This window comes from Stegostoma tigrinum, chromosome 31, assembly GCF_030684315.1.
Source record: "Stegostoma tigrinum isolate sSteTig4 chromosome 31, sSteTig4.hap1, whole genome shotgun sequence".
Taxonomy (NCBI): Eukaryota; Metazoa; Chordata; class Chondrichthyes; order Orectolobiformes; family Stegostomatidae; genus Stegostoma; species Stegostoma tigrinum.
Genome location: NC_081384.1, coordinates 6,059,456 through 6,086,819, shown reverse-complemented (window position 1 = coordinate 6,086,819; position 27,364 = coordinate 6,059,456). Strand labels below are relative to the sequence as shown.

At 43.8% G+C, this 27,364-nt stretch overlaps 1 protein-coding gene across 6 annotated transcripts in view; it reads left to right on the top strand.

Moving 5' to 3' along the window:
• The window catches only part of srcin1a (SRC kinase signaling inhibitor 1a), a 498,739-nt gene extending 475,988 nt beyond the window's left edge, over positions 1-22,751 (top strand). For 3 of the 6 annotated variants that reach the window (XM_059638686.1, XM_059638687.1, XM_048560694.2), the window contains 6 exons: positions 1,258-1,413; positions 2,220-2,333; positions 6,813-6,890; positions 9,603-11,189; positions 15,685-15,831; positions 18,656-22,751. In XM_059638686.1, coding sequence (XP_059494669.1) covers positions 1,258-1,413; positions 2,220-2,333; positions 6,813-6,890; positions 9,603-11,189; positions 15,685-15,831; positions 18,656-18,658 — 2,085 coding nt within the window. In that variant the 3' untranslated portion in view covers positions 18,659-22,751. The remainder of the gene's footprint in view (positions 1-1,257; positions 1,414-2,219; positions 2,334-6,812; positions 6,891-9,602; positions 11,190-15,684; positions 15,832-18,655) is intronic. The other 3 variants (XM_048560693.2, XM_048560696.2, XM_048560697.2) reach the window with 3 other exon arrangements.
• Positions 22,752-27,364: the final 4,613 nt, after the last annotated feature.

Sequence of the window (27,364 nt, the reverse complement as noted above, 5' to 3'; positions counted from 1 at the left end):
GCACTCAAGCTTAGTGCCCTTCAAAGGGGCAAATGCCCAGGCAGGATTCATCAGGAGACACAAGAACGGGGAAACATAGAAATCACTGCCAGAGCTATTAGGAGCTGCAGATGCTGGAGAATCTGAGGTAACGAGGTGTAGAGCTGGATGAACACAGCAGGCCAAGCAGCATCAGAGGAGCAGGAAAGCTGACGTTTCGGGTTGAGACCCTTCTTCAGAAAAATCACTGACAGATGTTTTGTGACAAACCCCATCTGGCGAATGGTGAAATTTGACCCACCTTGACAGGTGTGGTCTTTGTTAACTCGAACAAGGCAGGGACCCAGCACAGCTCCATTGCTGCAGATTCAGTTCGAAGCCTTTGTGCAGTGTGGAAGGACATGGAGAATGCTGCACATTACCGATGAGTATCTCCTTTTATAGATGAAGGAGTGAAGTGATCATCTTAAACTCAGCAAATGAGGAGGTGACTGCTTGGCTTTGGGGCTTGTCTAAATACCTGTTAAATAATAAGCTGCTACAAGTCATCTTTGAGTATTAGCAGGCTCATAGGCTGTTGTCATCATCATTATCCATGTGAAATCTGATGTCACCCTCAATAAAGAACAAACTTGCATTTCTGTAGCACCTTTCATGACCTCAGGATGTCTCAAAGTGCTTTGCAGCCAATAAAATACTTTTGAAGCATGGTCAAAATTTTAATTATTGGTTGATTAAATTCCTGGGATGCACCTCAGGATGTTTTCTTCAATTGAAGCTGCTTCATAAATGCTAGATAATAGATCATAGAATTCCTACAGTGTGGAAACAGACCTTTCGGCCCAACAAGTCCACACTGACCCTTGGAGCATCCCATCCAGACACATCCCCCTATAACTCACCTAATCTACATATCCTTGAATGCTGCGGGCAATCCACCTAGCCTGCACGTCTTTGGGCTGTGGGAGGAAACCGGAGCACCCGGAGGAAGCCCACACAGACATGGGGAGAATGTGCAAACTCCACACAGACAGTCACCCGAGGGTGGAATTGAACCTGGGTCCCTGGTGCTGGGTCCAAATACCAAAATGATACCAAATGGAGATGTGTCCCAACACCTTACCAAATTGTTTGCAGCGCTAACCACAGAGCCACCGTGCCACCCTTCCTAAGAATAAAAATGTAGTGACCCACCTAGAAGTTCTTTTTTACCAGGGATTGTGATTGTGTAGCGAAGGAATTAGCATCAGTAAAGACTCTCTTTTCTGCCATTCCCAGAAGGCTGACTCTGATGAGACTGATGGACCGAGACCACATGTCAAACTCAGAAGGACCATGTCTGAGGCCAAGCCTCCCTCAACACCACCACCGATTGTAGCATCAGCTGTGCGAGATGATGAAGATGAAGAGGATAGGATCATGGCTGAATTGGAGGTTTGTGTTCTTGAATGAATTCTGATTTTACTCCAGGGTAGAGGGAGCGCGATCACCAAAGCTTGTCTTGAACCAATTTCCTTTCTCAGCTGCTGTTCAAATGATCACCGTGTGACACTGTAAATCCATTTTGTGCTGGAAACTGGTTCATTTTTTCAGTTGTTTATTCATTACAAGTTACCGCTTACTCCAAAGCAACAAACAGGCAAGTGAATGACTGTTAAATGATATCAATGTTTTATCACTAACTAGCTTTAAAGGCAGTGTTCCTCACTGAATGCATCTGCCTGCTGTTTGTCATTCACTTGTGATGAAAGTTTGGGTTGAGCTATGCTTCCAGCCTCACTGTGACTTCAGCTCAGCTCAGCCCTGTGTTGGTGGACCCTGAAGCAATTCCCAGGTCTCTAACGTTCCTCAACTTGTTGCTCAGGTGAAGATTGCACCAGCACACGACCAGCGAAACCTCATTCCAGATGGATCCGATAAACCAGACCCCAGAGTGACACTCTGTAATAATTCTCGTGTTTTACTTCAGTCGTACTTATAGCTGACACCTTCCGAATCTTTCAGGGCCCACGATTAGAATCAATCCATTCACACATTTGCTGGCCTTGCACGGATTCCACACAAATTCAATCTGTGCGGTTCTATAATTACATGCACAAACCTCCCAGTTTCCGATTTGCAGATTGTCCTTGTTTTGACCTTAAATGATCTTTGTTCGTTGGTGGTCTTTCAGAGAAAAGAAACGTTGTACTTTACACAATGTCTTTTATGTCTTTCTTCCCAATTTCTGGTCCCATTAGGTTTTTCAGAGAAGCTCTGTGCCTTTCACAGGCTCAAACGACCAGGGGATGGCAGCTTTCCCCACTCCAGATCTCAGACCTTGCAGGGTTTCCCTACCAAGCGCAGGACTGAAGGTAAAGCCTTGTGGCTTCAAAATTCTTCTGAGCACTTCTCTAACTAGCCTGCTTCCACCTCCCTGACTAACCACTGCCGCTCACACCTCCTGCTCACTTACTTCACTCTTTCGCCTCTTCACTATGAACCTTCTCACCAAACCCTCAATACCAAAGAAGCACTTGGAATGTAGAGTTGGCACCAACTCAGCAGCTGGTCAATCACACTGGCATAATGCAGCGTGGAGTTTGTGCTAATTGAAACGCTGCGTATTTATTAAATCCTGCAGCATGTCACGAAGCAGCTGAGATATGCCCGAGTGTACCTGAAGATTAGCACCATGCTACTGAAGCACTGATACAGCGTACAATCTTCCGAAGCAGCTACTTGTGTAACCATGGAGCAGAAACCAATGTGTACAGATAGTGAGTTGCTCCCCCATGGAGCTGCTTTATTAACATTCCTCCCAGCAACTGCACTCCCAGTGCTCTTGCAGTCAAACTGATGATTCAGTAACAAACTGGAAACTAAGCTGGATCTCCCAGCCATTCTGTGGAACAAAAATGGCAGAAGAGCAGGCTATTCAGCCCCTCAACCTGGTGCAATGTCTGCATTTTCCAGTCTATTTTGTCATAGTGTAGGCCTCCTATCGTGTCCATTCCACTCTGTGTAGGCAAGCCCTCAAATAGGATCTGCGCAGATTCTGATCTCACTGCATCCTGAATCCTAAATTTAATTTACTTCTTCCATTTTGGCCTGGCTAAGCCCTCAGCCAGCAGCACTGCCTCAAGGATGAACCAGGATGACACGCCTGCTACAAGATGGTCATTCAGCTTTGGTGCCACTTAGAGATTTTCAAACAAAAGTTCCGCATTCTAAGTTCAGAGCTTCACAAAAGAAGGGTCTAGGCCCGAAACGTCAGCTTTTGTGCTCCTGAGATGCTGCTGGGCCTGCTATGTTCATCCAGCCTCACATTTCATTATCACAACTCTTTGACCGTCAGCCCCGAGGAAGTTTGTTATTTTTGTGCTTTTGAAGTCATTTGTTTTTGTCACTTCTTTCCCTCACTCTGCTCCTTGTTCAATTCACACTGCTGCTACAGTCATGAGAGCACCTGAGCATTTGGTACCATGGGGCTGTATAACTGGCATTAGACTGGCATGAAACTGACCAATTAGGCCTTCCCCTTGTACCACCCCCTTCCTGTCCTCCTCATGAACAAATTGACTATGTGCAAAACTTGGGGGGGGGAGGCATGAGCCTACCCGCTTGATGGCACAGCATGTTGCCATGCCAACACGGCACGTTCCTGCACCATCTGATACCAAATGGAGATGTGTCCCAACACCTTACCAAATTGTTTCTTTCCTTTTGCCCTCCCTGAATGTACCGCTGCTACCTTTTCACTACATCCAATAATCTTTCACCAGCCCTTTCCTGTACTCCCAAAGCTCTGGCTCAAACCTGTTCTGTCTTTATTCGATGTGTGTGTTCTGTCCACACACTCATAGCTATTAATGAATCCAGAAGTTCTGTGACACTTGCTTGGCTGAGAGTTAAGACAAGCTCCAATGTGGACTGATGGAACCAAGTTTACGTGACGTGGGATTGGTTGGTCATAAGCATTTGCTGCTGTGACTCTCCCGAGGGCAGGGTGGCAGCTTTGAAAGCGGGATGCAAATCGTGGGTGGAATAATGATGGGGGGAGCACCCCCTCTCTGTCACCAATCACTACACCCTCGCAGTCTGCCTGATGGGTCCCAGTGAAGATTAACCCCATTCCCCCCACCTCGAAGACATAGACACACAACCCTGCCCCCCCCCCCCCACACACACACACACACACTCAAACGCACTCACACACACAAACACACACGCACGCGCACACACACACCAAACACACACACTCTCTCTCTCACACACACACACAAACACACACTCCCTCCCTCCCCCCCCTCTCTCTCTCTCTCTCTCTCTCACACACACTCCCTCCCCCTCTCTCTCTCTCTCTCCCTCTCACACACACACACAAACACACACTCCTTCCCTCCCCCCCTCTCTCTCTCTCTCTCTCTCTCACACACACACACAAACACACACTCCCTCCCTCTCTCTCTCTCTCTCTCTCTCTCACACACACACACACAAACACACACTCCCTCCCTCTCTCCCTCTCTCCCTCTCTCTCTCTCCCTACCCTCACACACACACACCCACCACCCCCACACTCACTCACTGGCTCGAGGCAGGATTGCTGCCTTGTTAGGAAATGGAGTCTCAACACCAGACCGTTAATGGCCTACTGAGCACAGAACAAATTAGGGGTCCCTCACAACAACCGTGGGCAGATCTGTCCTGGCAAAATGCAAGGTGTGGGTATCACTGCTGGCCGCAGTGACCGCTAGCTGCCCAGGACAGAGATGATGGGGAACCCCCTTCACCACTTACAGCCAGAGACCGCACTGCTAACACTGACTAGGGATGATATTACACACCTTCGCTCCCCCCACCTCATTGCTGAAGGAATATTCCCTCTGTCATCAGGCCACTTTATTGTAGTTTCATTCATGAGGTCAGGATGTGAATTAAACAACCAAGTCACACCTGCAGCTCTATTTTATTGTCCAACACAGAGTCAATATTCCCTGCACCTAAAATCGAGAACTTCAGAGAATAGTTTTAAAGGCTTACCATAATTTCCTGAAAATTGTAATGGATCTGGTGTAGTTGCCTGTATTAATTTTGTTAGTGACTAACTCAGTAAAAACAGGATAGCTGTTTCCTTGTGGTCATCCCCACGAATGTACTGGTAAAGGAACACACCGTTCTCTCACAGTTACCCGTGACCAATTAATGCATCTTTCACACGTACTGCCATGCAGGGATGTGAGCTCAATTACTGCCCCATTGCAACAACAACTTAGCAGAGTAAAACAGCCCACAGTGCATTGCAGAAGAGCTATCAAATAAAATTTGGCATTGAGTCACATGGAAGGGTTGAGTATTTTACGGAGATAGGGAGGAGCCTTGGCAAGATTTGATGTAAGACAACACTGTCCTGCAGTGAGGATTAATTAATAGACAAACGAGAAAGAGCAGGAACAATTGGGGGTCATTGTCAGTGTCAGGTTGTGACCAGTGGGGTGTCACAGCGATCAGTGCTCGGGCTGTCTGTACCGACGATTTGGATGAAAACTAAATATAATATTTTCAAGTTTGTGGATGACACAAAAGTAGCTGAGAATGTGGTTGTGAGGAGATGCATCAAGGATTCAAAAGGATTTAGACAGAATGTGTGAGTGGAAAAGAACATGACTGATTTACTGTGGTGGACACAAAGATGGAAAAATGTGAAGTTATTGATTTTTGTAGAAAAGAGTATTTTCTAACTGGTAGAGAGTGGGAATTATTGATGCCTAAAGGGACTTGGGTGTCCCTGTTCTAAATCACTAAAGCTAACATGTAGCTGCAGTAACAATAAGGAAGGCAAATGGTCTGTTGACCCTTATTGCAGAAGGTTTTGTATATAAAAGCAAAGGCTTCTCATTGCAATTGGATGGAGACTTGGAGAGACATCCCCAGAATGATATACCTGCCATACAGGGAATGCAACAACAATTTACCAAACTGTTTCCTGGGATGCAGGGAATTTCTAATGAGGAGTGATTGAGGAGGCAGGGCCTGCATTCTCAAGAGGCTAGAAGAATAAGCAGTTATCCACCTGCAAACCTTTCCCTGGAACTCAACAGGGGAGTTGCAGGAAGGGTGTTTCCCTATGATTAGATGTGGGAGGGGCATGGGATGAAGTTTCAGAGCAAGGGGCAAACTATTTAAGACTGAGATGAGGAGAATTTGTTTCATCCAGAAGGACATGAATCTTTGGAATTCCTCAGCCCCTAGTGGCTCATTCATTGAGGACATTCAGAATCGATTTGTAGATGGTTATGGTGGCAAGGAACAGTGCAAGAAAATAATTTAGGGTAGAAAGTCATCCATGAACAGAGCAATAGCCTCAAGGGGTAGAATAGTCCATTCCTGCTCATGTTCCTATCATTTGAAAACAAGAGCAAGAGTTTTAAAAATTGAGTCCAGTTGCTGTTTGGGGAGCTGGTTTGTGTTGGTAAGTGCAGTAGGGATCTGGGAGATCATGAAATCTGAAACGAAAGGCGACCATTGCCAGCTACTCAAACCTGGAGGTAAATATTTGCATCCCTCTAAGGCAACAATAATTGAAATGCCCCATCATTTCCTCAGTTTTGAAGTTTACTGCCTGATTCCCGTAAGCCTGAGATTCCCAGGATGGAGTGCTCTGGGCCAGAACCTGGACCACCACTGGTTTCACCACAAACCACCACCCAGGTGGGACCCAGTCAGGAATTGGCTCCTGTTTGTAACCCAGTGTAAGCTGCTGGAGCATGCAGGAGTTCAGCAAATTCTGCAAACACTCAGCAGGCACTGTTCAGTATTATGGCAATAATCCTGTAAACGTGTCCCATCAGAATTCAGCTGGCATCCCGAATCCTGAAGAATCGGAAGCCTCAGAGAATATCCTTCCTGTTAACCTGGCCACTGAGTGGGTAAGTAATGAGGGAGGGTTAGGAACGGGTGGGGGTGTTTCCCAGCTTGACTGGTTGAAGAAGAGAGAAACACTGATCTTCATTTTTGAAATTATCACTCTGGCCGTGAAATGGTTGATTGCTACAGCGTTCTCATACTTAATATCAGAAAATGGAACCGTGGGTAGTTTCAGGTACAGGCTGCCAGAGAAAATAAAAAAGAACTGGAGAACAGAAATCTGTTATGGCAGGCCATTCATATCCAAAAGTGTGCACGTGATCGGCCAATCTGTCCAAAAAACCCGTGTTTGGAATAACCAAACTGTTTCGGACCTGGTGGTAGATATGGATGTGGCACGGCCTAATGATTTGGGATATTGAGTAGATTAGGTGTTAGTGCATGTCTTTAGAGCATGGACCCATTGTGAATTGTGCTGAGTAAGACTGAAGCCACCATAGGGCTGCTCTCTCATTAGAGAGATGATTAGCAGTGGTTTACTATACCTCAGGAAAGGGGACAGTTTGGGATGAAGTGTCCTTCATTGTAACCACAGCTAGTGCAGGAATTGAACCCATGTTGCTGTATCTGCATCACAGCCATCTAAGTTAAACTGACCCCCATCGAGTAGAACTAAGATGTACGCTACTGCATGCAGCCAGCAACATTAATTACACCTCCACAACAGATAGGGCAGCAAAGAGAGCATCCTAACAAAATGCTCAGATCTTGCAATGTTCTACAGACAGATACATGCCTCTGGGGAATGCGTTGGTGTATGTGGGCAGTGGGCCTAATGCACACGTCTTGGCACACTTTAAGCGCAACTGTTTCGGGTAAAGGCACAGGCATTATTCAAAATGTAGCAAATCACCCTTTGACATCCTATCCTCTGTCCAAAAAGGACTGGAGTCACGTTTGACTCAAAGGATTGTCCTAAGGTACCCCCTGCTCAACATGAACCTGATTTTAAAAAAAATCATTGGATTGTGAGACATCCTCCCATCACATTGTGATGAATATAAATTATTTCAAATCACAGAGAATTATTACAGCCAAGAGAATGGCCATTCAGTCTATCATTTCTGTAATTCTAACCCTATCATCTACTTTGAAAATCAATTCAAATCACAGTAACAATTTCCTCATAATCCCACTTGAAAAATTAAAATTAATTTCAAAACCCTTCATGATCTCCAATCCACTCCATTCCATTGCTAGAATCACATAGCCCTTTGGCCCATCAAATCTGCACTGACTCGGTTTAATCTGACCTGGATTTCTCTGTTTGCATTTGCCAGGATAATGAAAACATTTTGTAAAAGGTGTATAACCTGTAAAGGTCATACTCAGCTCCCAGTCAAACCCTTAGTGGGTGACTTTTATAGCCCAGTCACCCTCCAGATTACCTGTAACAAGAGGAACGTTTGCAGATATCCTTAAAAGCCTCTGACATTACGTGTGTCTCACATAAATCTCTGTCGCATTTCCAGATAAGTGATTAGGAAGCATTTAGAATGGAGAGTGAAATTCTCACCAACAACAATGATTTGCATTCATACAGCACCTTGGTAGAGCATCCCCAAGGCCCTTCCCAAGAGCAATATGCAACACCAAATTCACAGGAGGCATTCCTGGGAAATTGTCCAAAAACTCGCACCAATTGATAAGGTTTTAAGGAACATCTTAAAAGAAGGAGAAACAGGGAGACAGAGGGGGTTAGGAAGCGAATACCAGAACTCAGAACCCAAGCAGCTGAAGGCCCGGCTAACGTAGAAATAGAGGCCAGAACAGGACGTGCACAAAGTTTATGGAATGGCGTGTGGAGAACTGGGGAAAACAGTGATAACCTGTACCCCACAAAAACAGTCACTGGGAGGTGGGTCGGATGAGTTCAGACCAAATCACTTGACCTCTAACCTGCCCACTCTAGTTTGAACGGAGGTAAGCCAGAGAACAGCAGCTCTCCAGGGGGAGGGTTGTGTTGGTCGCTGAAATATCTGAAGAAACGTCGAGCCTGCATTTTAGGCAGAGTTTGGTTTTTAATCCCTGCAGGCTGTACTTCTTGACCTTCGAGAAAACCCCTCGAGGGAGATACAGAGCCCTGCTTGAGAAGAATTGAGAGCTGCTCCCACACTCTTTGCTAATCACACTGAGCCCCTCCAAAATGTCAGAGAGCCCTTTCCCCGGAGCTCTGGGAAAAATGTTTAAGCCATTTAGTGATCCCTCCCTCCTCAATACCAGACTGGACTCCAATCAGCTCAACATTGTCAACAATCCATTTTCCACCAGGACATTTTATGGGGAAAGAAAGAGTATGGTTCTGAAAAAGAGAAAAATTAAATCCCTTTCACTACCCTTGTCAGCTGACTTTCCTGCCTTCCAATTACCAAGTTGTAATAGTTGCAGCATAAAGTGTTTCATAAGGTTTTGCGTCAATATTCTACACTTTGACACAATTAATCTTATTGGATTTTCTTTCAGTTTTGTCTAGTTTGTACAATTCTTCTCAGTTTCATTGTTTACCAGATTTTTGTGACTGTTCATTTGGAGATATTTGATTACCTGCAGACTTCAATTAACTATCATTGAGCTCCCTTCCACAGAAGGTGATTAATGGGGCTAGCACTGTGTACCATCACAGCTGTGAGCGCAGAAGCTCGGGGTAATTACTGGGAATTAATTATTCGCTATTCATTTATTTCTTTGTGTGTTATCCACGTTTGCATTTGTAGGAAATAGACGCCCCATGTTCCCCCAGCCCATTACAGCTCTCTCAGATTGTATTGACTGAGCTAACATCTTGTACTGATGCTGTTGAAGTGACGGAGCAAGTGTCTGCTGAGGGAACAGCATCAACAGATACACATCAAAAGGCGGGTGACCGCAGCACGCAGAATGGAGAAATAGCCAGAAGAGACTTAGGCTCTGTACCTCCACGAGGTCAACTGGTTGTGCCCAGTTCTGAGGCCTGGACACAGTTTGTACCATCTACAATTGTGTTGGAAGAGTTCATGATGGTAGAAGCTGCCCTGCCAAAACCTGACCACGCTCAATCCCAATCCCCTCCTCCGGATGAGGAAAACTCCAAGGCAAAAGAAATCCCAGAAGAGATTCTGGAAAACCCTACGGCTGAGATTTCCATGGACTGCACTGAGGAAACATCCTGCATTGGAGATGCTGAAGAAAATGTGGCTTTCATAATAACAGAGAAACAGATCCAAGCTTTATCCCAAAGGGAAGTCCAAGAAATTGTGAGTGAGAAAGGTGAGGGTATACACACCTGGAATGTTTCTTCCGCAAACGACAGAAACTCTGAAGATCCATCTCTGGACTCTTCACAAGCTCAAATGGAGGAGAAAGCATCCCTCGTCTCATTGGACAGTAAGCCAGTAGTTGTCATATTTGAAGAACCCATGGACATTAAAACAGCTTACAAGAGATTATCAACGGTATTTGAAGAATATGATGAAGAATTTCAAACAGTATTGAGAGAAAAAGACTCCAGTCAAGAAACACAAACATTTTCAATCCCATTTGAGGAGCAAATGGCAACTTTGATGTTGAATGCAGTTTCTGAAGGAGTCAATGAGGCTTCCAAGTCAGAAACGACTGACTGTACACCTTTGAGTGAGTCAGAAGGAGATCCGAAACATGATGATAACGCAGCTTCAGAAGAGAAACCTTTACATTCTGTTCCAAATGTTACATCCCCAGAGGCTGTACAATGGAGAAACGGCAACTCTAAGAATCTTAAGATTCGGTTTCCCGAGCAACGGCTGAACGCGTTGACCAAAGCCATCGACTCAGGTTCACAAACTGGACGGAAATCTTTACAAGTGGTTGTTTATGAAGAGGAGGAAAAGATAGACAAAGTAACGGGTGAAAAGCAAATGGAGGTGAAGAAGTACGAGCTCAACCAGATCGAGCAGAACAAGGGCAGATCATCAAAAACACAAAACACAAGCACAGCCTTTGCCAGAACAGAGGAAATCAAAAACAGTGCTTACAAAACGATGGACAGTCTAGAGGAAACCATCAGAGAACTGGAGTCAACCATCACCCAAATCAGCCGAGACCCAAGCAGTGACTTCATCTTTACCAGAGAATTGCTCAGTGGTCCCAGTGTCGGTGAGCCCAGAGAACAGCTGATGGATGAGTCCACGTGCCCCACTGCTTACCAGCCTGATGTGCTTGAAATGGAAGAAGATGCGCCACACCTGATGGACCAACCGCCCAGCTCGACAAGGAGCACGTCTCCAAGTTCGAGAGTCAAACTGCCCCTGCTCCCAAAGCCCCAGCTCCCACTGGCAGAAGTAAAGGTTCCAGTTTGATATCTTTACCTTGCAAACTTCGCCCACTGCTTCCTCTGGGCCTCACGCTCGGCTCGATCCTCTCCTGTTGTCTGCTGGCTGCTTGACCCACACAATCATCCAGTTCACAGTGAATCCTGTCGCAATCCACTGCTCTCATTTCTTAAACTGTCTGCTCTGCCTGCAAAGCTTGGGTGACTTGCTACTTTCATTTTCCCCAAATTTAGGTTTAGTTTCTCTCTGATTCCTTCAGAATCCTGTACATATCTGAGTAAAAGATGATGATTAAACTAATTCCTGTCTTAATCCTAGATCTGTCTGAATCTGTTCACTTCCACTGATGCTGTTGGAACGCTGGTTGAAAGCATCTTGTTGGGTGTTAACCTTTTTAAAGTTGCATTTTTCAGAGACCTTTGAACTCAGTGCTTTTCTTGTCTGGCAGTTTATTCTGGCTGAACAGTTTAAAGGGGCTTTGTCTTCATGAGGAATGGATAGAATTGACAACATTTGTTTTTGAAGTGGGGTGTTCAAGATAAACATAATTTACATCACCTGGGTTAAAACAATGACAAGTGTCCCAGTAAAGCCCTTGTTGTTGCATATTTGGATTATAGATCCTAACAGAAACATGGAGGCAACACCCCGTTAACACTGAACACAAACTGCAGGTGTGACAGATTTAATGATGCAGAAATGACCAAACATTCCCAGGGCCCAGCTGCCAAAAAGTGCTACTTGTGGCTTTGTAACCATTGCTGTTTTCCAGCCTTTATTATATGACAGAAAGGGAGGAATAGCTGCATGTCATTCCAAGATAACAAGGCATGGAGCTGCACGAACACAGCAGGCCAAGCAGCATCTTAGGAGCAGGAAGGCTGACGTTTCGGGCCTAGACCCTTCATCAGCCCAAAACATCAGCCTTCCTAATCCTCTGATGCTGCTTGGCCTGCTGTGTTCATCCAGCTCTACACCTTGTTATCTCAGATTCTCCAGCATCTGCGGTTCCTACTATCTCTGCATGTCATTCCAATGTTGTTTCTGCATCTATTCCCCCGATTGGAAGAAAATGTGTCTTGATGTAAATTATTTTCTGATTTTCTCAACCCTCTGGTCTTTGAGAGATTAATTACAGCCTGTCCTTCAAAGGTCGATGTTGACTTTTACTCGCGAGATTAGAGCTGGTTGGGTCAATCTGTTAAACAGCTGTTTGAACAGTAGCTAGATGAACCTGTGCTTAATCTTGGGTGATAGTGAGGAGTGGGACATCTTGCTGTTAGTGTTCAATGAGAAACAAGATCCTTTTGTTCCATTGGACTGGGTTTGAGTAGATGGGGGTGTGAGGCCCTGGGGTCTGCAACTGGACATTTTGGATTCTAATTCCAGCGTTTGCATGTCTCTCTCCCTCTCCCTCTCTGTCTCTGTCTCTCTCGCTCTCTGTCTGTCTGTCTTTCTCTCCCTCCCTCCCTCTATCTCCTTGGGTTATTGCTGACTGAATTTAATTCAGAGCTGGTAATATTTTAATGTGTGAGGGCTGAAGGACTTTCAAAACTGTTGCTGTCACTGCTTCAAACAGATGTGGCACTCCACGTGGTTTTTGGTTATTCCTCTCTATGCTCTTTCATGTTGGATCAAATCCCACAGTTGCCGATCAGTTTGGGATTTGGACTATGGGTAATTTGTTTGCCTCCAGCATCAGGAATAGATTCCTTTTCCTTTAGGGGGATTGCAGTGGTCTCAATGGGGAGGTATAATCATTGGGTTAACAACAGAAAGCTCCAGTTTGATGTTCTGGGGATGTGGGTTCAAATCACACCGGGGCAGATGGTGGCACTTCAATCATAGAGTCATTGAGCTGTGCAGCATGGAAACAGAACCCTCCAACTTGCCCGTGCTGACCAGATACCCTAAACTGAGTTAGTCCTGTTTGTCAGCATTTGGCCCATATCCCTTTAAACCCTCCTATTTCACATACTCACCCAGATGCCTTTTAAATGCTGTAACTGTACCAGCCTCCACCATTTCCTCTTGCAGCTCGTTCCATACATGCACCACCCTCTGCGTGAAAATGTTGTCCCTTTTAAATCTTTCCCCTCTCACCTTCAACCTATGACCTCTAGTTTTGACTCCCCTACCCTGGAAAAAAGACCTTGGCTATTCAAATAAAAACAGAAAGAAATGCAGATGCTGTAAATGAGAAATAAAAACAGGGATTGCTGGAAAAGCTCAGCAGGTCTGGCAGCACTCATTGGAGAGAAATCAGTTAACTTGTCAGGTCGAGTGACCCTTCTTCAGAGCCTTGGCTGTTTACTTTATCCATGACCCTCATGATTTTATCAACCTCACTAATATCACCCCTCAACCTCTAATGGTCCAAGGAGAAAATGCTCCAGTCTATTCAGCCTGTCCCTGTACCTCAAACCCTCCAATCCTGGCCATATCTTTGTAAATCGTTTCTGAACTTCTTCAAGCTTAACAACATCTTTCCTAGAATCGAAAAAAGTATGGAATAAAAAGCTAATTTAGTGGTGCTGCTGTTAAAACCCATCTGGTTCATTAATATAAGGAAATCTGCTGTCCTTACCTGGTCTGGCCTATGCTTGACTTCAGACCCACAATAATGTGGTTGTTTCATAACTGCCCTCAGAAATGGTCTTAGCAATCCAGTCAGCTAAAGGGGCAATTAGAGATGGATAATAAATGCTGGCCCAGACCACATCCCCTGAACAAATTTTAATTCCCACACCCAGGCTCCCCACTTGCAGTGATGTGGGTCGGGCCTGGAAGAATTGCCACTCACTGGTGCTTCTCCTGACAAGACCCACGCAGAAACAGCTGACATTTTTTTGTAGCTCCTTGTTGTTTGTGATACAAATATTGGCCAGGACACCCTGTGAAAATTCCCCAGCTCTGTTCTCCCCAAAGGGGCATATTTAATGTCAGAGCCAGCCTGCAGTGTACCACTCTCTCAGTTCCATGGACACAAAGTGCCTTTAGGGGTTTTCACTTCACTCTCAGGAGAAGGGCTGAGCCCTGGGCCGCACACAAACACGGCCGATCACTGATCCTGGTGATCACTGCACTGTCACAAGAGTTGTCCTTCAGATCCCTAATAACGGAAAGCCTTGCAGTATCTTCAGCTGGAATCCCAATCGCTCCACTCCATTATTTGAAAGAGCTGCTTGCTGGTGGCGTGTCACCATATGTCACCCCCACGCCAGCCTTCAGCATCGTAAACAGCTTAGTCAGCAATTTGCCTCATCGGTGTTTGTGGGATCTTGCTGTGCAGTCACTGTGATCCACACAACAGCAATGGCTGTACTTTGAAAACCAGAACTGTCTGGGTGAAGATCCTTGAGGATTTTCAGTGGGTTAGGTTTCTGATGGTAATGCAGACTCTGAGAGTGAGTCCTCCCCCCGACTCCGGGACTGTCGGTGTTCCTTCCAACAGACACCACCCCCCCCCATTTACACCCAGCCCTGACCAAGCACACTGCGACTGTGGTTTAACATACCAGGGGAAAGATTAATTTTGCACAGATTTAAGCTAAAACCTGCAACTGCTGGAAAGGAGCAGCTCCCTGGCTAACATCTGAAACAGGAGATATGGAGGTCTGTTCCAGGAGGCAGGCAGAGATCGAGAGGGGTAGGCACACTGGACATAGGAGGCAGGCAGAAGGAGAGGACAAGGGGAAAGGGGGAGTTCCAGGGGGATAAGGGATACCAAGGGGCTTGTGGTGGGTGTTGGGATGGAGCAGTGGTAGACCAGGGGAATGGGGGTATCGGGGCATGAGGACAATGGCAGCTTTCAAGGAGGTAAAAGTGGGTAGAGATGGGGGCAGAAGGGTGAGGGGGATGGTGGGGAATGTGGGTGAATAGGGGAATAGGGAGATGGGAGGGGTGTTCAGGGGAGACCTGTGTGTGTGTGTGTGTGTGTGTGTCTTTGGGGGGCTGAGGTGAGCTGCTGGGAATGTGGGCAGTATTAATGAGATGGAGGTAGTGGGGAGAGTCCCACACCCGGGCTCCCCACTTGCAGTAATGTGGGTCAGGCCTGGGATAATTGCCACTCACTGACCCACCCCCTCCCCCCTTCCTTAGACTCCTTTGCCCTGTTTATTGGGGGTGCAGCTATTTCACACAGAAGGTGGTGTGTATATAGAATAAGTTGCCAGAGGAAATGGTGGAGTTGGGGGTACAATTACAACATTTAAAAGATATTTGGAGAGGAACATTGATAGGAAATGCCGATCACAGGTCATGGGGCTGGTTCAGATTAGGAAACTTGGTTGGCATGGATGAGTTGGGCCAAAGGGCCTGTTCCTGTGCTGTATGACTCTGTGACTCTATCCCTGGGGGCAGTTCAGTTGTGGGGGGGGCGGGGTGTTTGGGAAAGGACTTTGGGGTTTGGGGTGCGGCCTTGAAGAGAGAACGAATGGGCCACACTTGCGTTTGTCAGCTGAGGTGAGGCTGTGCTGACTCCGTTTATTCTGTTTTCTCTTGGTTCTAGACTGGCAGCAGCTCCTCACTGCAAAGCCGCATTGCAATTCCAGCTGCTCCAAAACTCAAGCAACCACACAGCAGCAGCGAGAAACAGAAACATAACAAACAGCGGGAAGAGTATCTGAGACTACAGAGCCAACAGGGCACTCAGCAGGTAGTTTACTTCTAGGCAACAAAACGAGAATTTCAATCAAAGCTAGCTTCATACCTGGCTGATGGTGTCCCTGCTGAACTTCTGCACCAGTGCCAGTCCGTCTGCACTCTCCCCTCTGCTCCTCCCCCTCCCCACACTCCTGCCTCCAATCACCCTCTCCACCCATCCTCATCCTCTGCTCACCTCACCCTCTCTTCAGCCCTCCCTACTTTCCCCTTGCCCTCACCCCTCCACTTCACACACTTCCCCCTTCCTGTCCCTAATCCCTTTGCTCTCACTCGTCCCTCTCCCTTCCCTTTCACTCTCAACTCATACACTCTCCCCCACCTTGTACTCCTTACACTGTCTCCCCTCACCCCACTCCCCCACCTCCTCTTCCCGTCCTCCTCACTCTCTCCCTCATGCTCTCTCGCTCCCCCACTCTCACCCCCTCCCTCGCCCTCTGTCCCCTCCCCAGTGTTGTAAAAAGATAATCAATTGGTAAAGCTGGAAAACTGCTGCTTGATGGGGGAGGGAGTGTGTTTTTTAAGAGCAGTGAGCCTTAAAGGGCTATTGAAGCAGATTCAGTGGGAACTTGTTTAAAAAAAAGCTTCAAGATGTAAAAAAATTGCACACCTATGGGGTAAAAGGAACTACTGGGATAACTCTACCAAAGAGGCAGCACAAGCACAGTGGGCTGAATGGCCTCCCAGTGGGGCCTGCAGTAATTGATCATTCTTACCACAAGATGGCAGCACAGCACTTGACAACCATCCTGTGGCAATGACATCGTTCTTTAAATTTTGATAAATCTTTTAAATAAAGTGTTTTGCTTCTTTCTTGTTAACATCACATTCTTTTTAACCCTAGGATTTACTTTACATCAAAGGAAGGTTCTGGGGGAGATATATTTGTGTTAAATTAACATAATGTAAATAAATCCACACTGATGCCTCTCATTTCCTTTGCCAGTACCATTACATTGTCCTCCCCACACACCCAACCCCTGCCCCTCCCGCCCCTCCATCTCTCACTCCCTCCCAAAGTCACCGTGACCTTTGCTGGTCCAGTTCCCTGGGCCGGCCCTGCCATGCGGAGGCAATACAGGGGCAAACCCCCTTCCCTTCCCCCATTTCTAGGCCCGAACCATCAGCCTTCCTGCTCCTCTGATGTTGCTTGGCCTGCTGTGTTCATCCAGCTCTACACCTTGTTATCTCAGAGTCTCCAGCATCTGCAGCTCCTACTATCTCTCAAACCCGCATTGATTGAGATGACAAACATCACTAACCAGAGGCAATATCACTTGATCAAGCCTCCAGGAACACGTATGTGACCAATCTCTTGTCACTGCCTCCCTCAGAATCCTGCTCCTCAGACACAGATTCCTGCGAGTGAGTATTTTAACCCAGCACCCTATCTGTCCCATTCTGTGTGGCTCTGGCTCATGTTTGGAAAGTCTTGGGTGTATTTATATAAAGGACATACAGATTTATCTTGCAGGTTTCAACCATTCCAGGGGATTGCAATACAGGAGTAAGACAATCTTGTTACAATGTTACCAGACTTGGTTGAGACTGTCCTTGAGCTGGAATGTTATGGGACACAATCCGGAGAGTCCAGGGCAGCAGGCCCTGCCCTTTAGCAGATTTTGCGTGATGTTACATGCCAGCTGTTAGCTGCCTGCCCCAGCAGCCTCCTACCTCTGAAGGGGCAAGGCCTGCTTCTTGCCTGGAAGTGCCATCTAATTGGAGAACCATAGCGCCACCAGGAGCTGTGGTCATTGCTGACATTGCAACCAGCAGGAGCAGCCGTGACACAGGATGTGAGGTTGTGAAATAACAGCTCAGACACAATCCCCAGAACCGAAGAGATTCTGAATCCCCTGTTTCTACTGGCCAGCCAGGGCTTCCTGATTGGCCCAGGTTAACAAATCCAACAGAGGGTCATATGGTCAGTAAGAGCCACCTGGTTCCAATCAATCATTACAGGCTGCAACACACTGGGTCAGTCAGGCAGACCCAGTGAGGGGCGGGGAAAGGGGAAGCTGCTGCTGGGTCAGGGCAGAGTGTGTTGGTTTCTCAAGGAGTGATATTCCCTTTAGGATTCCCTCCCAATGGCAAGACACCCAAGACAACAGGAAAACTCAGGAATGCCACACACCAGCCTTTCCACCTGATGTTCATCTTCGTCGGCACAGTTTTTGCTCATTTTCAACGGAAGAAATAATAGGAGATTGGCGATTTGAAATAATTGGAGATATTATGGTGATTGGCTTCCAGGATGTGAGGGCTGTCCTACAATGAGAGCCAGGATAAATAAGCCGAACACCTCTGCAGCAAAGATTCAGAGGACCTCACACACAGGAATCTGTGTGATTTGATGGGATAGATTCTGGGAGGTAGACCTCCCCAGCTGGAGAATCTAGAACACAGAGAGCTAGGGAGGCATCACCGCAGAATAAGGAACCAATCATTCAGGACAGGGAGGAGGAGAAACACCTTCACTCAGGGGTTTATGAATCTTTGGAATTCTCTCCCCAGGGAATTACGGGTGGTCCATTGTTGGGTAGAGTCAGGCCTGAGAAAGGTGGACTTTAGATCTCTCAGGGAATTAAGGGATAGTGGAGATATCAATCCCAGCTTGTATTTGTATCTCTTATGTCCAGATGATACCTGTTGTCCTCAGCCAATTATATGTGACCTATCTTATCACCGCTGATATAATGAGTATTCCATGTATGAAGATTCTAACGTTAATTTCTTGTCTCTTTCCCTCCTATCCTTGCTATTTCTGCTTTGCTTTGCTGTCTTTCCATTCTGTGTTTTGGATTACCTGCCTGACCCAGTAATGCCCAGTACTTGCCCCCTTCAGTCTTCTCATCCTGTAACAATTATGGGACTTTTCTGCTTAAGGACCAAAGGCTTGGCAGGTCTTCCCCCAACAACCACCCCCCCCCCCCCCCGCGCCCCCCCAGCCCCCGACCTCCCTGACCAGAACGCCTCTAGAAATCTGTGCCGAGGGCTCTTTGCAGGGCCTCTGACTGCCAGTGGGGCTAATAAAAGAACTTTGGTGATACTGCTGCTAAGGACCTTGTCCTGCTTCCAGTTTCTGGCATAGGTCCCCTTCCTATTTCAGCCAGTTTCCCCAATATTTTAACTAACCTGTGCTGAAAAATCTTTCCTTATCCAGAAGCCGGTATCACTCCTGCCCAGTCTCCAGCCTCCCTGCTATTGCTTGCTTTAATTCCTGACACTAAACGCACAGTTATTGATGCTAGTGATTCCCAGCAAACTCTCCACCTCCAGCTCCCGTGACCCCCCCCCCCAAACCCCGTCATCCCAAAATGTCTTGCTTTGCTCCTTTAGCTGCTGCTGCCATTTGCGCTGATTCGCTGCAGCTTTGGAGTCTCTAAAGAGCTTTCATTTCACCGGCTTCAAGCAACGTGATCTTCTCTGCAGTCACCACTCCTTTTCCCAGTCCCCCACTGTCCCATTTCCTCCTCCCCTCTCCCTCCCTTCCCCAGTCCGTGTCCAATCAAGGGGACTGTGAGAAGAGGATGATGGACAGTATGCATCGTGGAGCTCCAGTGTTCCTGCTCTCAGTCACCATCTGCTAATCCATCACCTGCTTTGACCCAGAATACAAACTGGTCTCCGAGCTGTAGTGTGCCAGCTTGTATGTTAATAGTGGAAACAGCACAAGTGATTGATAGATATATCACAGTAGAATAGATGTGAAAATGATGAAATATTTTGTAAAAAATAAAAACCAAAAAAACTTCTCATCCTGTCCCTCTCTTTCTAAATTTAGTCTCTATATCTTCTTTTACACTTTATCACATAAATTCAGGTCCACAATCTCGATTACACAGCAGCACTGAGCAACTGTTCCATTCATGTTCTGCCGTGCAGTCACTGGCTGATACATTCCAAACCAATTGGTTATCTCACTGATTATATCGAATGCTCTGATTTGGGTGGAATATTGGCAGCTTGAACTTTGCATTGGTTCTTGGAATGTCAGTCCACGTGCAAGGAGGGGCAGATGGTCCCTTCACCTGTGGTCTCCATATGTATTGGTACAACATTGTTTTACTGCCCCAAGAACCTCCCATCCCTGTAAGATACTCGCCAACTGCATCCGTAACTTGCCACTGACCTTGTTCCTTCCACCAGCCTGTGGTCTCAGTTTTCATTCTACATTTTAAAGGTGGCTCCTGATCACCCTAATCTTGTAACCATTTTTAAAAGTTTTACTTTCGAAATTAACTATGAGCACTATATTACAACAGAATAAAAGTTCAACTCTGACAAGCTCAGCAATGCTACGTAGGGCGTAAATGTGATAATGTGAAGTTTTCCTGTCAGTTTCTTACACATCCAGCTTTCTACCCATTCCCTCTCTCTTGCTGTGTCTCTCTCTTTTGCTCCCTTCTCACCTTCTCTGCTCACTCACTGTTTACCTGAATACTCACTCAGTTGCTTTAACACAGTACAGCTCTGAAACACAGTTTGTACTTGATGCTGATTGAATACTAGCCCGTAGAATGGTCCAGTGGGTGAAACACTATGAACTGGAAAACTTTACCTTAAAATAAATAAAATAAATTAAATCCACAAGAAGAAATAATATTTATGAAAGCACAGGATTTGAAAATAGAGAATATGAAGAATGATTTATTTCTGTTAAATCAATATCTAGAGCTGCAGATTATATATATATATATATATACATATATATCACTGGCAGAATCATGTGTTCACTTATTCTTTTTGTATATTGTCTTAAATGGCTTTTTTGTACAAAGAATAGTATTCATAAAGCAATTAATTGGAATTGCAGGAAGTTTCTTTACATTTTAAGTGAAGTCTTTTAACACTTTGTATTAAGTTTATGTGAGTATTGACTCTCCTTTGGTGTATGACTATTTGTGTTTGAATGTAATTGAAGAGGGATGAGTTTGGTTTGGATGTGATTAGCTCCCATTTTATAATTGAGCACACTCTCGGTTGGACTTCCTTAATACAATCTCACAGGGGCCAGCTCTTTCTTAATGTGGGAGTTAAGCTCTGACTGTTACACAGGCTTTCCCCCCCGCCCCCCCCCGCCCCACCCCCGATTCCATTTAAAACTTCTGCCTCAAAACAGGGGAAAGATTTTTCTGTTATTAAAACTTTTTATAGTGTTTTATAAAGTTGGGGGGTGGGGTCCTGGTATTTGTTTTGCTGTTGGTGGGCAACCTGCACTCAGTACTTCACAAGCTGTGGGCTTTTACTGAAGGCTTGACTGGAGAGCAGCTTTCAAAAATTTGTTGATTTGTTCATTTTTAGGAAGTGCCAACAGTCATTCAGTCATTCCCCTCACTGTCCCTGTGTATGGTAATATTGAAGTCCTGCTCACTTTCTTAATGGGAATTAATACAAAAATTGTTTTGTTACTTGGTGAGCATTAATTCCCTTCCAAATGTGTTCAGCCCTGTTTGAGAACGGTGTAACGACCAAAGTGAACTAAATCTGCAACAGGACCTCCAAGAATAATGACCCGACATTTCAAATAATTTCGTAAGAAACCCTGTTAGTTTGGGGAGAGAAAAATAGAATCCTCACTTCTTGAGGATTTAGTTTCTTCATCAAATGGTTCCAAATCTCCACTGTACAAAGTGACACCAGGTCAGGAAGCAGATTGAAGCATCTGTGTTCCGAAAGATATGCTTGGTCAAGAGGAGCGACAGGCTATGGGATACTTTTCACTTCGTCCTACCACGTCATTTTAGAAACACCAGAAACAACGCTTTCCCTTCAGAAGTCATCTTTTACTTTCTCCCATTAACATACCTCCCACAGAGCTATGCTCTTTCCATCCAGAGTATCAGGGATTTCCCTTTGGCTAATGGTAAGTTGTGTGGCTCTAGAAGCTGAAGGCCAGTAACTACTGGTGATGAACTCGGAGAGGCAAGGTGTCTCTCTGTACGAACCTGAGGATATTATGTTGAGGATAAAGTATTTCATTTCCCAGCATTGACACTTTCAGCATGATACAACACGTTCACCTCCCCACCCTTCCCACTCCAAGAGAATACTTTCTATTTCAAAAAAATGAGAACTGTTAATATTTTACTTAAAATGATTGAATTAGTCAATCAAATGCCAGCCAGTAATTATGTCGTTGAGATCCTCACAAGATTCCCCTCATCTCGCACGGAAACAGGAAAAAACATGCAAATCTCTTCACCATCGGAGAAGATTACAGTCAACAAACTGTAGGAGCACCAAACATTCCCTTCAAAATTATTGTTGAAAAAGAATTACTTTTAAATTTCAGCCAAAATATGCTGGAAATATCTATTCTGAATTTTGGTCTTTTCCAGTTTGATTAAAAGGCGGTGATTGTCTTGAGATGTATCAAATGTGTGTGTTTAGAAGAAAACATTTAAAAAGTTCTATTTAAACAAAATGTATAAGTGAAAAAATACAAGATGCCTTTTTTAAGCTTTTTTTAACATGTGTGACATTTTTCATAGTCTCCTGAAGGATATGTCAGTAATCATATAAAACATGAACTTCACCTTATTCCTGCTTTTAAATAATAAAGCGTTCCAATTATGCATGTATATGCTAAGAAATTGCACGATGCATCTAGATTAGTGTCTGTATGTATGTGAATCTTAACATAAAGAATTTGTGAAAATCTGGATACAATAGGAACACCTTTTGTTTAGACTGTGAATTTTTTTTTCCTCTGCTGCATGGGGCTTTACTGTTCGGTCAGTAAAAGCTGTAATTGATTATTGTATTAAACATATCTACAGAGTTTTTGTAAACTGGGATCTTCCATTTGTAGAGTTAGTGAGATGTGTACTGAAAGTCGATGCCATGACAATCCGTAATTAATGTGGTTTCTGTGAAGAGATTAAATAAAGGGATTGCATTTTTGTAAGAGTATTTTGAGATTGTGTCATTACCTTGTGTATATTTATTCTGATGAGATTGCAAAATCCTTCATATATCCCACTTTTGTTACCAGTCAAGACTGCCTCGTACAGTCAGGGTAGTGTTTGTACTGCATCGATTTGGAAAAAAAAATTTCTCCCTCATCAGTGATGGTGAATAGTGATGAAAGTTCTTTTGTTCTTGTGCAGTTTTGGGACCACATCAAAGAGTTTGATTTCAAGACAGACTCATCAAGGAGAAGGCAAAGCAAGACTATCTTGTAGTTTAGGATTCTGTAGAGCTTTGTTTATTGTTAACACTGTGCACTGTTATACATGGATCATCAGTGACATAACAATATGCTTTGAACCCTGGTATGTTGTGAAGACAGTGTTATCTACATCTACTTTTCTGTTCACTTTAACAAAAAATCTGTCTGCTATATACTTATATTTGGCCTGGGGGTTGTAATTCTCTAATCCATTTCCACTGTTTTCTAAGGTAGAGAGTTTTAAAGTCACACATATCTCAGAGAGAAAGAATCCTTTACTAATCTCTGTCCTAAAAGGTTGTCTCCTATTTCTGGACTCACCCACAAGAGAAAACATCCTTTCCACATCCAGCTTGTCAAGACCATTTAGGATGTTGTACACTTTAATCAAGTCACTTGTTTAAATGCTGGTTGAAACAGGCCCAGCTTGTCCAAGCTATCTTTATACAACAGCCTATTCATTCTAGATATCCTTGTAGTAAACCTGCTTTGTTTCTTTAAATAAGGAGACTAAAACTGCAAAATTCAAGGGTGTGGTCTCACAAATGCCATGTCTAACTGAAGCATAAAATTCATACTTTTATGTTTCAATTCCTCTCATAATAAAGGACAGCATTCTATTCACCTCCTTGACTACACACCATACTTGTATTAACTTTTTGTGACTTATGAACTGAAATATCTATATCCTACACACCTTAGAATTCCAGCGTTATTCTCCATTTAAATATTACTCCAACTGCTACATCTTTGTTTACCCAGCCACTTACTTTCACCTGCAAACTCCTTATGTCATCCTCCAATATACTTTTCCTACCTATTTTTGCCCTAAATGTTAATTGTTACCACCATACCTTTATGAAAAGTTGAGGCTCCCCAGCATGATCTCCTGTGCTCCATTCCACCTATCACATTCTGCCAAGCAAACAAAGACCCAGTTACATATACTCTCTGAAGTAACAAGGTATAGAGCTGGATGAACACAGCAGGCCAAGCAGCATCAGAGGAGCAGGAAAGCTGATGTTTCGGGCCTAGACCCTTCTTCAGAAATTTCTGAAGATGCACCTGCTCTATTTAATCTTTGTGACACAGTTCAAACGTGCAGTATCTGAAATCTGACTCACCAATTTCTCCTTAATTAATTTCAGTGGTTCTCTTACCTCATGCTGAAAAACTAATTCAAATGGACTGAATTTAGTTGATTCATTAGGTGCATACTTAATTGCAAAAGCTACAAATGGAATTCCTTTACCCCAATTCTCTTGACTATAAGCAATCAACATGGTCCTTAAAGTTTGATGCCATCGTTTTAATACTACCTGCAATATTGAATGACTTGCAGTGGATTTGAATTGTTTTATTCCTAAGCTGTCCATGATATCCTTGAATAATTTTGATGTAATATTTAACTTTTTATCTGATTGTGTCTCTGCAGCTAGTCAATATTTGAGTAAAAAAAAGTAACTCTTCTACAATCCTTTTAGCCATGGAAATCTAGAGTCACATCTATTGTGGTCAACGAATACAGATTCCCACTTTGTTTGAGGTAGGGGTACTATGCAATCAATTAAGAATCTTGTAAAAGTGAGGATGGGTATTAAGAGTGCTGGCTTTATCACTGTCTGAAGTTTTCTAATTGCCTGGCACATATGACATGTCTGGCAGAATTCTTATGCAGTTCAGGCCAATAAAAATGTTTGTACTTTGCCTCAAGTTTTCCTTACTCCCAAGTAACTTTCAACTGGTTATTCATGTGCTGCCTGCAACACTTCCTTTCTATAACCCACAGGAAATAGTACTTGATGAACTTCTCCCCATTTCTCATCTGCCTGAAGATGTGGTGGTCTCCATTTCTGGGATGTACTCAGGTTCTTCAGTGTATGATTTTTGATACAACTGCTTTGGTTTTTCATCTCTCCATTTTATTTCAGCTAATTTCTCTGACCTAAAAATGTTCACTTTGTCCTTTTATTTTTCAAACATTTGATCAGTTTCTGATAACTGAACTTCAACTTCCTTATCTTTATTCTTTGATTTCTGCTCCTGTTTCCACCTGTGGCTTTGTGACCTTGCTCCCACACAGTCAGACAAAGTCCCAGGATATACTTCCTGTAACACCTCAGTTGCCCGATTTTCGACTGGCTTTTCAACCACAGTAGGTAACACTCCCACCTGTGGTCCATCTATATCATTACCAAGGATAAACTGCATTCCTGGAATCGAGAATTTCTCTATTACTCCTACTAACACTTCACTTTTCAGCAGACTCTTCAACCTCACTTTATATCATGCAAGTTTTTTTGGATGGGAATGTAAGTATTGAGGCTAGTGGCTCACATTAAATCCTGTCCACATACTGTTTGGCCAGCCACTCGTATGCTAATAACCCTTTCTTTGTTGAATCTTTTTTGGAGGAAAACACATGAACGAATGTTATTATGCCATCATGGGCAATGAGAAGACATCAATAAACATGGTGACATTTTGGATTTTACACAACAGCCTTGATTATGAACATTTTTTTCCAAGTACAAATTGCTAGTTTTTGTTGGATATATTCTTGTTAGTTTTGTTGTATAACTAGCAATATATAACTACCTCACCATTGTCACTGTTGTTCTCCTTCTTCAATAATTTCATAATGAATAAGTGTCAAAAGGAGTTCTCGTAGTGCAGAAGACAAGTACTTTCAAATCTGTAAAGTTTCCCAATCTAACAATTAAATTCCATCTTCACAGAATTACATTCTTGACCAAATATTAACATTTTTATTCAACTTATTATGTGATTCACTAATAATAAAAACCCACGCTAAGCTTATTGGAGGGGAAGTCAGTTTATTTCCGTTGTTAAAAAACAGGATGGTGTATTATTTAAAGCGTCTTCTTTTGCATATACATTTACAGTTGTAAACTTTGAGAAGTTCATGCAGAAACTAACAATATCACATAGTTCTTTTATGGCCAGTTGGCAAAGAGGAAATATCAATTTATATATTTATGTTACATGGCTTTTGTCAGGGTTGACATTCTAGAACATATTTACAATATAAGCAGTTAACTTTACAGCAAGTTTGCATAATTCATTGAACTGCACATTGTGTATGGAGAAAGTTCATGTTGACAGCTTTGTTCAATGTTCCATTGGAATGCTTTTTTTTTAAAAATGGAAGCTCTGAAATGCTTGCGTGTCAAACAATCTCAATACTGTAGGTAAACAGCAACATTAGACAAATAATAATACAAGCTGGAAAAGTCTGGCTTAAAGCCTTTCCCTTTGGGTATCAGGTCTTATTAATTTCCTTTTTGGAGTACTATAAAGTTTCTTTTGACAGTGCAGCTGTTGCTCCTTTAGCCAGGGGTTGGATGATCAGTATTTTATTCCTTGCCTCAATGCTAAGGGTCTTACCCCTTCCCACTGACCCCCAATCCTCGCCTTCATGTGGTTTCAATCCAGATGCCAGGATCAAGGTGGTTGGATTTGGTACTGGATTTTAGACCATTCAGAGCCCATAGTTAGGATAACACAAAACATAAGTCATTAGCACAGATGTATGTGATAGGCAAACAGCATGACAGGTGTGCCACACACACAGTTCTGTCCAGGCTTATTCCAGCATAGTTCATGGAAAGCAAAATGCAATTTATTTAGAACTGTATTGAAAAAAAACTACAGCTAAGTAACATTTATATTTAATTTTAAAAAAAATTACTAAGTTATATTAACATAAATCCCACGGAGTCTGAAAACAGACCCTTGTTAAAAAATGACTTGAAAACATGAGGCACTTTCCAGGGAAAAGTAAATAAAACAAAGATAGCTAACTACAATTACAGATTACAAATCAAACTTAATACCATATTAAAATGACTGTTTTAAGGTGCATTTGCACATCGTGGAGTAATGTTCAATTTCATAGACATTCACAAGGTTTTTTTTAAGATGATGTCATCGGAGAAATATACATATTTATTGATAGTTTTTGGCAAACCTTGATCATTTTGGAAGTGGATCTTAATATGTATACTATTTTAGAATAAACAGTTATGAAGCAAGGGTTCAGCACAATGTTTTTAAATCTGGCACCATTGGATAAAGATGCGATCTTCATTTAAAGCCATGTTTCTACAAGAACGGACCATAATTTTGCACTTATTTAATGCTTAGGGGAAATATTATCTATTATCTAAGAAATTTCTGCATGCAGTACCAATAAAATGTTCAGCATCAAAATGGTCTATTTGCCATTTTAATGCGCCATGTATGCAAAAGCACCAAATTACACAGTACAGTAATTTCAGATTGCATTGAACTCAATGTTATTTCACATAACTAATAAGGGGAATCATAAAAT